The sequence below is a fragment of the Centroberyx gerrardi genome, chromosome 3, assembly GCF_048128805.1.
Source record: "Centroberyx gerrardi isolate f3 chromosome 3, fCenGer3.hap1.cur.20231027, whole genome shotgun sequence".
Taxonomy (NCBI): Eukaryota; Metazoa; Chordata; class Actinopteri; order Beryciformes; family Berycidae; genus Centroberyx; species Centroberyx gerrardi.
Window position 1 is genome coordinate 8404807 of NC_135999.1, and position 14671 is coordinate 8419477.

At 48.0% G+C, this 14671-nt stretch overlaps 1 protein-coding gene across 1 annotated transcript in view; it reads left to right on the forward strand.

Moving 5' to 3' along the window:
• Positions 1–694: 694 nt before the first annotated feature.
• Positions 695–14671, forward strand: part of pcdh7a (protocadherin 7a) — a 35219-nt gene continuing 21242 nt past the window's right edge. Inside the window, exons 1-5 of the mRNA XM_078282700.1 lie at positions 695–2121; positions 2817–3418; positions 3494–4008; positions 9000–9654; positions 9712–9782. Coding sequence (XP_078138826.1) covers positions 695–2121; positions 2817–3418; positions 3494–4008; positions 9000–9654; positions 9712–9782 — 3270 coding nt within the window. The remainder of the gene's footprint in view (positions 2122–2816; positions 3419–3493; positions 4009–8999; positions 9655–9711; positions 9783–14671) is intronic.

The following is a 14671-nucleotide window of genomic DNA, read 5'->3' on the forward strand; positions in this document are numbered from 1 at the left end:
AAGAAAAGGCGAGATGAAGTGGCAGCATCCCTAAGACTTTTGGCTTTTATCTGATTTTTATTCCTCTTTGGGGATGTGAGTTAATTTTCCTTGGCGTCCGGAGAACCGGACAGTTTTTTTTTTCTTTTGTGTAGTGCTGCATTGCAGTTTCTAACTGTGAAAAACGCGAGAAAACCCCGGTGCCCCAAATGTGACTGGAATAAAAAGAAATTACAAATGGCATTATTGTGATAAGGGTCCTCGAGTGACAACGGGATACCTCTCCGGTACGAGAAAGAAAAGAGGGGGCCGGGGAGAGAAGTGGATTAATCAGAGGTGGATAAATTAGTTTTCCCTTTTTTCCGCAGGATGGAATTTTTGATATGTTTGTGCCGTGAACAGCCCGGCCAGACAGCGGAATTATTATTATAGAAGTTGAAAAAACACTATTATATGATATAGGATAAGGGGGAGAAATACAAGAAACGACACTGCACCGCTGAAGTGAACTACAGTGTGAGTGCAGAAGCTTTTCCCCGGACCTCAGGCGGCAGTCTGCAGAGAGCGGGAGGGAGAGAGGGAGAGAAGAAAGACAAAATCAAAGACTCACGCTGCGAGGAACACAAGGAGACAACGAAACGCCAATAGAGGATAGAAACACCGCGGCTAGAAGACCGACAGTGCGGGAAGGAGAGAGGGAGCGGAAGAGGGAGCCATGCAGAGGCTTGGTGCAGTGCACTCCTCCGCGGCGGAGGCTCTCTGCCTCGTGGTCGTACTGCTGCAGCTGCTGACTCAGCTACCGGGTGCCGACTCAGCTCTCCGGTACCGGGTGGCGGAGGAGGGCCCACCTGACGTCAAGATTGGCAACGTGGCCGCCGACCTGGGCCTCACGGCAGGTACGGGCACTGGGGATGTCACATTCGCCCTGGAGAGTGGTTCTGAGTTTTTCAAAATTGACAATGTGACAGGAGAGCTGACAACAGGCCCACGGCGGATCGACCGAGAGAAGCTCCCTCAGTGCCAGATGATATTTGATGAAAACGAGTGTTTCCTGGACTTTGAGGTGTCAGTGATTGGGCCGCTGCAGAGCTGGGTGGACCTGTTTGAAGGCCGCGTGGTCATAACAGACATCAATGACAACACCCCATCTTTCCCCTCCCCGGTGCTTCAGCTCTCAGTTGAGGAGAACCGGCCTATAGGAACCCTTTACCTGCTGCCCACAGCAACGGACCGCGACTTTGGGCGTAATGGCATTGACAGGTATGAGCTCATCCAAGATGGCGGAGCCGGGTCGAGTTCAACAAGACGCACAGCAGGGGGAAACCCCATTACCAGAGTGGATGGAGGTCTTGGAGACCGGAGGAGTAGAACCGGGGATAATGGAGGAGGAGCCAGGAGCAGCGTGTTTGAACTTCAAGTAGCAGATACACCAGATGGTGAAAAACAACCACAGCTAATCGTGAAGGGCCCGTTGGATCGTGAGCAACGAGACTCATATGAGCTCGTCCTTCGGGTCCGAGATGGAGGGAGCCCACCTCGTTCCTCCCAAGCCCTGCTTCGTGTCTCCATCACCGATGTGAATGACAACAGCCCACACTTCGAGAGGCCCGTGTACGAGGCAGAAATGGCGGAAAACGCTCCTCCAGGAACACCCGTCCTCCAGGTCAGAGCATCAGACCGCGACGTTGGAGTCAACGGGCAGGTGGAGTACGTCTTTGGAGCTGCCACTGAATCTGTCAGGCGTCTCCTGCGGTTGGATGAGGCGTCTGGATGGTTGAGTGTTCTCCACAGGATCGATAGGGAAGAAGTGGCTCAACTCAGATTCACAGTAACGGCCAGGGACCGGGGTCAGCCGCCCCGCACAGATCGAACCACTGTTGTTTTGGCCGTCCGAGATGAAAATGACAACGTCCCCGTTGTAGAGATCCGAAAAATCGGACGGATCCCTGTTCGCGACGGAGCAGCTTTAGTACCAGAGAATGTTCTGGTGGACACACCAGTAGCTCTGGTGCAAGTGTCAGACCGAGACCAGGGAGAGAATGGGGCTGTAACGTGCACAGTGGTTGGAGATGTCCCATTTACGTTGAAGCCAGCTGGAGAAACAGCACTCCCTCCCCTACCTGCAGATGAAGCCTTCGACAGGTAGGCCAAATTCAGCACTGAGCACTCTACATCTTCCAGACATATTTCATTCATCGAGAGTTCATATTGTGTTTCTAATATCTTTACAACTCAAGCATTCAGTTACTACAGGCTGAGGTCCCGCCACTATCGCTGCTCCAGGAAGTGTTTTTACAATTTATTTTTTCCACTGAGAAGATTTCAGAGAAGATTGGCTCAAGTGGTGTTGCACGCAGATTTCAGAGCAGCTCAAGAAGTTCAAGTGGTACCACACACATTCACTCTAAAAATGTATAGAGAATCTCATGCAATTGGTAAAAGTTGTAAAAAAATATATAATTAATCATAAAAGTCAAGGGTTTTTAGACTTTTTTAGTCATTTTCCCAACAGCAAGAAATCTCCATGTTCTAAATGAAAAGTAAAAACACTTCCTGACGGTGAATGGTGGGGGGTGAGTGAGGGTGGTGAGGTAATTTGCAGTATCAATATTAAGATATTAGCTACTATGTAATTGTGACAGCTTATGTGACAGCTAGGTTATCACTTTGGGGGCAAGACTCCCTGTAGGATATTCCTGGTAGCTAACCATGCTCCATTATCTTACAGTTTAAATTAATTCTGAAAGTTTTAAATGTACCAAAACACAAAACAAGATATACACAGTGTGACAACAGCGACTACATACAAGAAATGTATTTTGTAACCAACTTTGCAGGAACAGGAAAAAATACTTCTTACATACTTCAGCCCTGCTGGACTACGAGGCCACCAAAGAGTACAGTGTTACCATCGTGGCAGTAGATTCTGGAAGCCCCAGTTTGTCCAGCAACAGCTCGCTGATGGTGCGAGTGGTGGATATCAATGACCACGCCCCAACCTTCGCCCAGAGCGTTGTGGAGGTCCACTTCGCTGAGAACAACTCACCTGGTGAAAGGGTGGTCACCGTGGTAGCCACAGACGCAGACAGTGGCAAGAATGCAGAGATTGCGTACACCCTGGATCCTTCTGTCAATGGGCCGTTTTATATAGACGCAGATAATGGAGATATCCGCGCGACCGGGGTTCTGGACCGTGAGCAGCGGGAAAGGTATGAGCTCCGGGTTATCGCCAAGGACAAGGGCACCCCCTCTCTGCAGGGCTCAGCGACCGTCGTTGTTCAGGTGACTGACCGCAATGACAATGCGCCAAAGTTTGTTCAGGAAATCTTCACATTCTATGTCAAAGAGAACCTCCTTGCCAACAGCCCAGTTGGCATGGTCACCGTGACCGATGCTGATGAAGGTGAGAATGCGGAACTTAGCCTGTTTGTAGAGATGGATGGAGATGAAGAGAAGAAGACAGGAGGAGGTGGAGGGGGAGAGAAGAGCGAGGGGGAAGATGGAGAGAAAGAACGTGAGGAGGTATTTTCCATTGAAAACAACACGGGAACCATCTTCTCCTCTGCATCGTTCGACCGTGAAAAGCTTTCTGCCTATACCTTCCGTGTCCGGGCTGTGGATGGAGGGGAGCCCCGCAAAACTGCCACCGCCACCGTCTCACTCTTTGTGACAGATGAAAATGACAATGCCCCCTCAATCACCTCTCCCGCCAACGAGTCCTACACCCTCCTTCCACCGGCCAGCAGCGCCCGGACCATCGTCAGGACTGTCACGGCCACAGACTCGGACACCGGCCCCAACGCGGACCTCCGCTACGCCCTAGTGGGGGGAAACCCCTTCAGACTGTTTGAGATTGGCCACACCAACGGGGTGATCACCCTGGCAGAACCTCTGGAGAGGCGCCACAGAGGGTTACATCGCCTGGTGGTGCGGGTTAATGACAGTGGGGTCCCCTCGCTCTGCGCCACTGCCCTGGTTCATGTCTTCATCAACGAGAGCTTGGCCAACGCGACACTGGTGGATGCACAGGTAATCATACATATTATGATAATTGTTTACACACTGATCTTATCAGCAGCAAGTATAATAGATCAAAATGCATGGATTAACTGGAATGAGAAAATGTCTTTAGTAGAGAGAGGTAAATCTAAATTAAATTCATTGTTCCATTTTAGTGTGTGGCCTTAGGCCTCTATTTTGCCACATAGTTGGTAATGATAACTAATAATGATAGTGATGATAGTGTCCTTCATTCCATTTAAATAATGGCCACAGTGATAACACATGGAGGATGCCGGTAATGACAACTGATTATAGCTGTTTGAACTAAACTGGTAAGGAGATTATTTTCTCAATAGAATGAGATAGATAACTGCACCATTTCTATAGTCCGTGGGGTGTTGCAATTTTCTGCCCATTTTTGAGGAAATAATTGTGTCTATATTTGTCCCAGATAAAGAACCCCATTTCTCTTTTGAAAGCTATTGGCGATGCCAGCTTCTTTGTAGTTTGGATCCAACTGGAGTGTTTTCTTTGTCCAGCATGCATTCATATAATAACTGTGTGGTAAAAAAAGACTCTTATTACTGAAGTGTTTATTTTTTATGGTACGTTGAACTCTGAGCTGAGAGTATTAGGTGTGTATGCGTGAGTGTGTGTGTATGTTTGAGAGAGAGATAGAGAGAGAGAGAGAGGGAGATAGAGAGAGAAATGGGCCTGCCCCAGATTTGGTCCCGGATTACTGAGTAGGTTGAATCATGTTCATTTGAATAGAAGAGAGTTGTTCTCCACCAGTGCGTCTTTACTATAGACCTGAACAGTGTTGGGGTTTAGGGGTATGCAGTATGCCACAGCACAATCTGCGCATGATAGAAGTGGTCAGACTTGTAGAAGAAAGTGTCTAAAAACCACCATGCTTGTGTTATGAAACCAAGAAAAGCAGTTAAACCAAACTGAGAGTTAGTGTTTACAGGGGGAATGAGGGGAGAGTGAAGTATACGCATGCTGATACATTAGATATGATTTAGTAATCTACATGGTCTTTTGGAACTAAGGACTAAACAGCAAGATAGGATATGGCTTGAAAGATCCAGAGTGAGGTGCAGTGGTAACTGACTAGGCTAGTAAACATTACTGGGAAATCAGCAATGAGCATGGGCAGCATGGGCTCAGTTTTCTTTATTTTCTATCTTCATTGCACTAATCAAATTAACTTCTCATTATGCTATAAAAAGAAAACTCAAATAAGCTGTAAATGCTGACATCTGATAATTACCACACATTTCTTTGCTCCTGTGTACAAACTTGCTTGTGCTGACAAATAACTTAAAATCAGCTCAGTGGCCTTGTGGTGCAGAGTGTTTGACTAATAGTTTTTGGGTTTAACCCTGATTTGGAACATGGCCTGGCACACATTGTAACATTTTCCTAGGGGAAAGGGTCTACAACCAACAGGTCAGGAAATATAACTAGATGTAAACAGTGTAACACCATATAGTTTGTAGGCGCTTGAGAAGGAAAACAGTCAGACAGATAAGATGTGTCGAAGCACCAAAGCGCAGAGTTTGGTGGTATTAAAATATCGTGCCATCTCTAAAAACACTTTAGGTTGAGTACCTTGATGTGTCATTTATTTGTCCAATGATTCCCAAGAAGGAGAGTTTCATTGCACATTTTACTCTGTAAAAAAAAAAAAACAGCAGCAGCATGAGAGTTTTGAGTCACCTCAATTAGAGGCATTTCGCTCGCCAACAAATTTGGGGTTTCATGGCACTTTCCTCTAACACAACCATGAAACAATGCCACAACATTAGAGTAGACTGAAAAGTACAAATTGAACAATCAAGGGGGTGAAGCTTAGAACAGAACACCTGGTAAGCAATGGAACAATGGCGCTGACAGGTGGAATTAACTGCAATGTGTCTAAATGACTTGGGCCATTCAATGGAACAATAGGGTGTAATATGTCCAAGCCGGTATAAAAGCTCCTTTAGATTACAAAATGCGTAGTTTAGTTTGATTGTAGGGAGGAACTTGGAGTAGTAATTGAGTAGAAGTCATTGAAGAGAGAATACCTCCATCTCATAATGAAGTCAAACTGAGTGGTGGATGGATGCCAGATGTAATTAGGGAATGAAAACGGCTGCTAGTGCTGCAGCACCGCGGCAGAAAATCACTCCAGTCTTTTCTTTCCAACAGTACTGGGTGAACCACATGTTGGTTAATTAGCTAGAATATGATGCTGCAGAGTTTGAGCAAGAGGATTTTTTTGTTGGATTTTGGACATGGTTGCCATTTGGAAAATTTTAAGGAGCTTTGTAGATCAGAAGTACAGGGAAGATACTACTACTGCCTTTCAACTGGGTACTGTTAGTCTGACGAGTGCCCTTCAATGATAATATTTTCACAATCTTACAGCATGTATTTCATCTCAGACCAAGAGTTTTTGTTTGTTTTTCCCAGAACAATAGGCCTTTTTATGTTTTTGTATAAATACAATTAATTTGAGACAGTTTAGATAACAATCCGGCACCAAACTGCAGCAGCCTCCTGTTGTTGCACTGTGCTTTAAACGCATTGAACTGCAACTAAGACCCGGCACTTTCTAAGCTCGGGTCAATAGTATGGTCAGGGGAAAAGCTCCTTGTCTTGGTCACAGGATCGGTATCTGCAGTGACATGCAGATAGCAGAATCCTTGGAGAGTGGAACAGATAGATGGTGGTGTTAAGCCCAGCCGGAACAAAGCTCATGCAGCAGAGTGGAAGATTCCACTGGGAGTTGGGGATGCGTCAGAGGGATGCACTCGAACGCAGTGGTAGAGGTGGCTGCTGCGCTATCCTGTTGAACACTTAACCAGCCTGTGCACTCGCGCACACACATACACACACACACACACACACGCATGCGCTTGGCCAATGCACTACTATACATAGCTTGCACTCAAAATCTCCTCTTCTCGCATGCGCACACACAAACACGCAGGCACACACTAGATTCCGACTTACACTTTCTATTCTTCCTCTCGCGTGCACACACACACACACACACACACACACACACACACACACACACAAACACACACACACACACTTGGCTGATTCACTGCCATGTATACATATGGCAGTGCATAGCTCTTTTCTCTCTCTTGTGCGCACACAATACCACAGACAGTGGAGGGATGCGCTAAGCCAGAGAGATGCCCGGCAGAATGAGAATGGGATGGGATACTGCAGGCAAAAGCAGAACAATGGGGCAGAGGAGAGCAGAGCCTGGCTGAGAGGCCCTATGCAGTGGAAGGAGAATAATGGAAGAGAACCAACACAACGCTCTCTAAAACAATGAAACTTAACCCACAGATAGATGGTGATGAAACAATGAAATATAACACAGTCCCAGTCTTAGCTTGGGGGGAACGATAAGTGAGAGTGAATAATGTGTCTGTATATGAGTACGCCTAATGTGCCTTGGATAATGCAATAAGCAAAGTTGTACAGTGCAGATGCGTGAGCGACACTCTGCACAGTATTGCAAATAGTGCAGGTCATAGTTATTTTGTTTAGTTATTAAAAACCATAGGGGGTTCAAATATAACTTCTCTCTCTCTCTCTCTCTCTCTCCCTCTCTCTCCCATTCTCTCCCCCCCCAGCCTTATTGCCTATATCATTCATAAGGCAGCAGAGATTATATGAGTATACAATTCCCAGCCTTGACAGGCCAAAAGAATTGTTTTATGGGCTGTGAGACAAGGTGTCAGGCCTGCAGAATGAGCTGTTTGACTAACGGACAGCTTGCAGTCACAGTGCACTTGCATGCCTGTTCATGTGTGTGTGTGTGTATGTGTGTGGCTACACATAATGATTCTCCCAACATAGTTCCCATGCTATGTATTGATTAGCTATATTCTGATGCATGGTCCTGTCCCATATTACCAGCAGGGCTCTCCAGACCAGAACGCCACAGCCTCATTGTCTCCTGCTGAGCGGGGCTCCATAACCAGTAATGGCTGTGTTTGTGCTTCAACATAACCCACTTTCTTATAATGATCCTTTTATTAGTGTAGCGCTAGCTCAGAGCTTAGTGTGTGTGTGTGTGTGTGTGTGTGTGTGTGTGTGTGTGTGTGTGCGCACTTCTCCCTGTATATGTGTTTGACCCCTTTCATAATGGAGAATCTTTTTATTGTTATTTGTTATTTGTCCACTATCCTGGACCCAAATACATAATGTCTAGTGTTAATGTCTAAGATCAATTGATCAAAATGCATTAGCATTGCCACAAAATATGGTGTGCTTCTCAGAACAATGTACAAACCGTTAGGAGAGAAAAAGAAAATTCCTCTCAAACTTTGTAGTAGCCTACGATTCGACCATCCAATTCTGAGTGCAGTAAAAGAATGGTGATTGCAAGTCCTTTTGCAAATCCACACCTACGCTATCATTTACAATAGGGATATTGTTCATTGATGAGACAGTGGCTGTGTTTGTTTACTGGGGATGCAGTCATTGTCTATCTCTTTTCCTTAATTTGCACATTTATTTACTGTTTCTCCTTATTTTCTCTTGTGACCTTCCTCTTATCTTTCATCGCATGTTTCCTTTTTTTTTCTTTGCATCAGCTTTATACAACATAACCCTAGACGTTTCCTCTACCAATGCTAATTGTCTTTCCATATCCAAACATTTGATTAAAAAGATCGTTAATGGATGCGGTGAGATCACAAGTTGAGAGATAGAGGCACGTGCTGCGACTGGGAAAGATCAATTTTACACTATGTGTCTGGGAATCATGGAGTGGTGCCTCCTTTAAAACAGTGATAACTAAGCTTAGAATGCTGCTTGATGTCTCTGTGGATCACACCCACTGTGTCATGTTTTACAGTAGCTATTTTAGACTTCTTGTCATTGACAGTTTCTCTCTCTCTTTGTTCCTTTCCTCGGTCTGTTTTATCCTGCATCTATTTCCTCTGTCTCTCTCTCACTCCCTCTCTCTCTCTCTCTCTCTTTTGCTCTCTCTCACACCCCAGGTGGCTCGTAGCCTGATGGCTCCCCTGTCCCTGGACATTGCAGGGGACCCAGACAGCGAGCGAGCCTTAGGGAAACAGCGGCTCAGTGTGGCTATCGGCGTCCTAGCGGGAGCAGCAGCCGTGATCCTGGTTATTCTCCTAGTGGTCACAGCGCGGCAGTGCGGCGCTCAGGGCAAGAATGGCTACGAAGCCGGTAAGAAGGAACCAGAGGAAGACTTCTTCAGTCCCCAAGGGGCTCAGCCGCAGGCCGGCCGCGGCGGGGGATCGGACCGGGGACGGAAGCCTCGCAGGGACAAGCGCAACGGAAGTGGCGGCGCCGTGGCAGTGGGAGGAGGGAAGTCGGACAGGTCGCTCTACAGCGGCATCGTCACGGTGAACGGGCTGCGGCGCCACGCCAACGACGACGACGAGGAGGACGTGAGCAGCGCCAGCGAGCGCCTGGCAGCCCGCTACTGCGCCATGGACGGCGACCCAGGCAGCCCGCGGATGGGCGGCGGCAGGAGGCACCAGTCGAGCCCAGATCTGGCCAGGCACTACAAATCCAGCTCACCTCTCCCGGCAGTGCATCTTCAGCCTCACTCCCCCCCAGCAGAGGGCAAGAAGCACCAAGCGGTCCAGGAGCTGCCCCCCTCCAACACCTTTGTGGGCAGCGGGGGCTGTGTGGGGAGTGCGGGCTCCAGCAGCAGCAGTAGCGGGGGCAGCGGCAACGCAGACGCCATGTCTCTGGGATCTGACCAGTGCTCAGAGTATGGCTGCCAGACTGGGAACAAGTACAGCAAACAGGTAGGAGCACTGGCGGGACGGGGACTGGGACGGCGGAGTCTCTTTGGGTCCGCTTTCCTCAATTTCGGTTTGACTTTCTTCTCTCTTTATTTATCTCACTGCCTCCCTTTGTAAGTCTAAAGCTTAAAACTCTCACTCAGCTCTCTCGCTCGCTCTCTCTCTCGCTCGCGCTCTCCCTCTTTGTCCGCTTCCTGGCTCCTGATCTCTGTCTCCTCCTCCCAGCTTCATCTCTTCTTATTCACACTTCTGCTGACATACTGTACTGCACACCCCGTTGCTGATGTCTAAACACCACTTTATCTCTGCAAAATAGCTGTCAGTGTGTGCGCACGCATGCACACTTGTGTGTCTGTGTCAGAATCCTAAGCCTGTGAGCAGTGTGACGGTACCCTGCTGTCAGAGTGTGTGTGTGCTCCGTGTCAAACATCAGCCCCCTATTTAGCAAGGTTTACTGCTGGGCACATGAGTCAACCCCCTACTGCAGTTGAACAATCTGTGAGTATGTGTGTTTGTGTACATGCATGTGTGTTTTTTTTTTGGTTTTTGTATGTGTGCGTGGGTGTGTGTGTGGGGTATGTATAAACCCCTGGGGTGTTCTATTGGGGTAAGGACACAGAGGGAGTGGGCAGATTGGTTGCCTCCAACTGAGTAATTGGTCATTTGGGTTTTCACTTTCCCTTCTCCCCCTTTATCTTTTAAAATATATTTTATTCCATAGACAATATCAAATGCTTAGATAATGGCTGCGCAGTGGCTGCAGAGGCTTTGGTCTTTACTCAGGAAGCTGCAGTTAAAAGCAGAAGTCCTGCTGACAAATAAATACTGCATGCGTAGACACGGTCACTCACCCCTACCCACGCGCTCACACACACACACACACAGGCACAGGCACCATGTATCATCACAGACGCACTGACACAGCAGGGTCTCCCTAGTCCATGGGGAGTGCTCCCGAGAGTGACGTTTGAATGACAGCTAACCCTTCTTAAAGGGGTGGTGTCTCATTTCCTTGACGGACAGCTCTACATTTATCCTCCCTGCGGTGAAAAAGTGCTGATGTGGTCATTAAAAGGGAAGGAAAGGAGCTTCTTAGGCTAATCAATTCATACATGGGCTCTCTGATCCTGCTCAACACACGAACACACACACACACACACACACACACACACATGCACACACACTCCAGAGGTTAATCCATTACGGAGTCAATCCTCTTAATCTGCCGTTCCCAGGGAAAGAAAATGCTTACTGGGAGAGTTTGGTGTTCATGCTTACGTGCACGCAAAACATGCAGGCACACACACTGAGACACACACGCAGACACACAAACTGACAGCCTAATGAATTATTGATCACATGGGGTAATTAACTCCTCTGCTGCAGCAGAGTGTGCCCCCCCCATAACATTTGAACAGCCAAAGGTTCCATACACAGCTCTATGTGTGTGTGTGTGTGTATGTGTTTGCGTACGTGTCAGAATTTGTTAACTCGAAGAGTTTTGCGACATGAGTAGGTTTGTGTGTTGGTGGGCGCCTGTCAGTTTGCTTGAGGGACCGCTTATTTTGTGTAGGTATATGCATTTTATATGAGAGTGCAAGGGAGAGATAGACTCGGGGAGTAATAGGTGCAGAGTACATGCCCAAGGTAGCAACTGGGACGCTGGCAGAATTTGGAATTGCATTAGATCAGGCAAAGAGTGGGAGAGAATGATAGGGGGTTAGGAAGGGAGGAAGATGGAGAAAACGAGATGGGGAGAAGGAATTTTGAATTTCAAAGCTGCTTTATTGGGTCAGTGAAAACTCCAAAAACTGTTCGTCTGAACTCAGCACACCATCAAACCAACTAGGGTGCTCCAAATAGAAAGAGTGAATGAAAAAAAGGCAAGGAATACCAACTGGGGGTCACGGATGAAGAGCGAGATTGCATCAGAGAGGCAACAAGATGATAAAGCAGCTAGGTCAACGGTGCCGGATCTTGTTTAAAACTAAATTGGGAAGGAGAGGGAAGAGACAGAGCGCTTTGCATACCCATGAGCATGAATGAATAGGAAAATGAAAGGAGGGGGCGGGGGGGAATGATAGAGGGGAAGATAGCAAAAGAGCGAGGCGAACGTATACTCAAGAGGAGAGAAGCGTTAGAGAGACACACAGTAGATGACAGGTTAGCTGCAGAGGAACAGAGAGAGCGTGGTGGAGAATGTCGCTGTTGTCGGGTGAAAACCACGCATCTTCTCCAAAATGTCAACTTTTCAGGAACGAAGAAAAAACAGCCACGTTTTCAGCTCGCCGACCACGCATTTTGAGTTTATTTTAATTCACTTTTGAAAAGGTTTCATAAACCCGGGGGCTGTAGATTTCTCTCAACCCATAGAGGAGCATGGAATCCCTCAGATGAAGTTACAACACGGAAATCACCAAAATTGGAGGTACAAGGTTTTCACTCGACAGCGACGATATGCGCAAGAGAGCAGGCTGACAGAGAGAGAGAGGGGCAGTGGTAGAGAATATGCAGTGTGAGCCGGTAAAGAGAGAGAGGGGAAGAAGAAGAGAGATAGAAGCTGATGGAATGAGTGTGTGTATGCGCGTGTATGTGTGTGCGAGACGTTAGAGAGAGAGAGAATGTGCGCAGTATGATGATGGAGAGAGTGTAAAGGAGAGGGGTGGAGAACGTGCTTCAGAAAGTGCTCAGAGTGTGGGGAGAGAGAGAGAGAGGGAGAGAGAGAGAGAGAGAGAGAGAGAGAGGTCTGTTTTGGGTGGCGGCCAGAGAGTGAGAGTGGACCGCTGAGATGTGGGTCATCAGGATACCCGTTGGCATCAGGACACATTAATGATCACAGCAGTCACATGGCACTGCAGTCAATATGGGAAAGTGGCCTCGTTCTACCCCCCCCACTCCCACACACACACACACACACACACACACACACACACACACACCACCACTCTCTTCTCTCTGCTCTCTCTCTATGATCCATTAGAACGATGGTCATCTTGCTTTGTTTTTTTTTAACTCATGACTTCTTGATTTGCTTGTAAGATTTTTTTTTTTTATCCTTCACTATCCTTTTGAAATTGTGACTTTCGCGATGACGACTTCACTCCGCACTACGCCGCTCGCCTCCTCTTCCCTTCTACCTCTCCCTCTCTCTCTCTCTCTCTCCCTTTGTCCCTTTCGGTCCCTCTTGCTCTTTCTTTGCCATATGCGTGGGCACTGGGCATAAATCTAAGCGCCCCACCAGCGCTACCGTTGTGTCTTCCATGCGCCACGCTGACCTCTGGGAAAGAAGCGACTCAGCGTTTTCACTAGTGAGACTTCTTCTTTTACTGTAGTGAGCACTTTCTCTCTCTGGACCCAGCGTGCGTGTGTGTGTGGGTGGGTGAGAGCGCGGTGCCACAAAGGCTGGATCGAACCGGACTTAACACACACAAACACACACCCACACACACACACATCCCAAGTCTAATCAATGCCCTGTTAACAAGGCCAAGACTGCAGTGGAAGGAGGTGGGTTGACAGCGCAGTTTTTTGCGCATTGCACAGTTCCACAAAGCATGGTGAAGGTCAGCGCTGGGCCGTGACGACGCGGGGCGCCACAGTGTTTTGACAGAGCAAGGACGGGCTATGGAGATGAGATTGCGGTGAACAGGACTCCTCCAGCCGGGCTTGTTCATCTAATTGGACTGTACTATGGACGGGGCCGGGCGAAGAGATTAGGTCGGCGGGATTATTAAATTGAAAAGCAGCTTTTCATTTCAACGAAATCCCTCCAGGATTAAATATGATGAGCGTCTGTCACGGGCTCACACTCGCCCCCCCCCCCGCCGCATGAACACACCCGCACCTACGCCTACTGTGATAACATGCGGCATGCGGTCGCTTCATAGGGGGTGAAGAGGCTCTCATCCACACACACACACACACACACACCCCTATCTGTCTCTCTCTCTCTCTCTCTCTCTCTCTGTCACACACGTGCACACACACACACACACACACACCGTAACCGACCCGTGACCCCTGTCATGATGATACCAATATACTGATGTCTTTATCAAAGCAACGGTTAGCTCGGGCCGCGCAGCTGGCCGTATGGGCGCGAGGCGAGGGGGTGAGGAGGTGAGGGTAAACGAGAGGTGAGAAGGACGAGGTAACCAAACCGGGGATCACCCAAAGAGCCAGACTGAAAACTGATCTACTGACCTGCAGACAAAAGAGAGGAGGGGAGGGGAGGGGAGGGGAGTCAGTGGGTATCATAGGGGGAGCGTGAGCGAGAGAGAAGTGAGAGAAAAAGGGAGAGAGAGAGAGAGAGTTGAAGGGAGGAGAGGAAGAAAGGCTCAAACATTAGGGGGAAAATGGAGACGTGCTGCGAGTGTTTGTGTAAGGTGCTCTGGTGTGGGGGTGGAACACATGCTTACCCCGTATTCATACTGTAAATATTGATTTTCCGGTCGGCCAGGATTGTACGGATATGCAGCAATTGAATATGCTGTGTGTGTGTGTGTGTGTGTGTGTCCTTTTTCTATAGCTATGAGGATCAAATGTCCTCACTAGAATAGAAAGATGATTACTGGTCCTCACTGGCTATTTTAAGGATAGGACTTAAGGATTAGGTTAAGGGTATAAGGGTCAAAGTTAGTGCATGGGTTAATGTTAAGCGTGCAGTTGTGAGGGTTAAGGTTAGGGGTTAGGGAATGAATGTAGTCAATGAAGGTCCTCACAAGTATAGTAATACAAACGTGGGTGTGTGTGTGCATGCGTGTGGGCTCAACGCAGCAGGACAAAGACAGAAAGACAAAGTGAGGAGAGAAACAGAGGGGGAGAGATTGCGACAGCGAGAGGAAGCGAATTGTTTGTTCCCTCTCACATCAAGGTCACCCAGTCCTGGAATG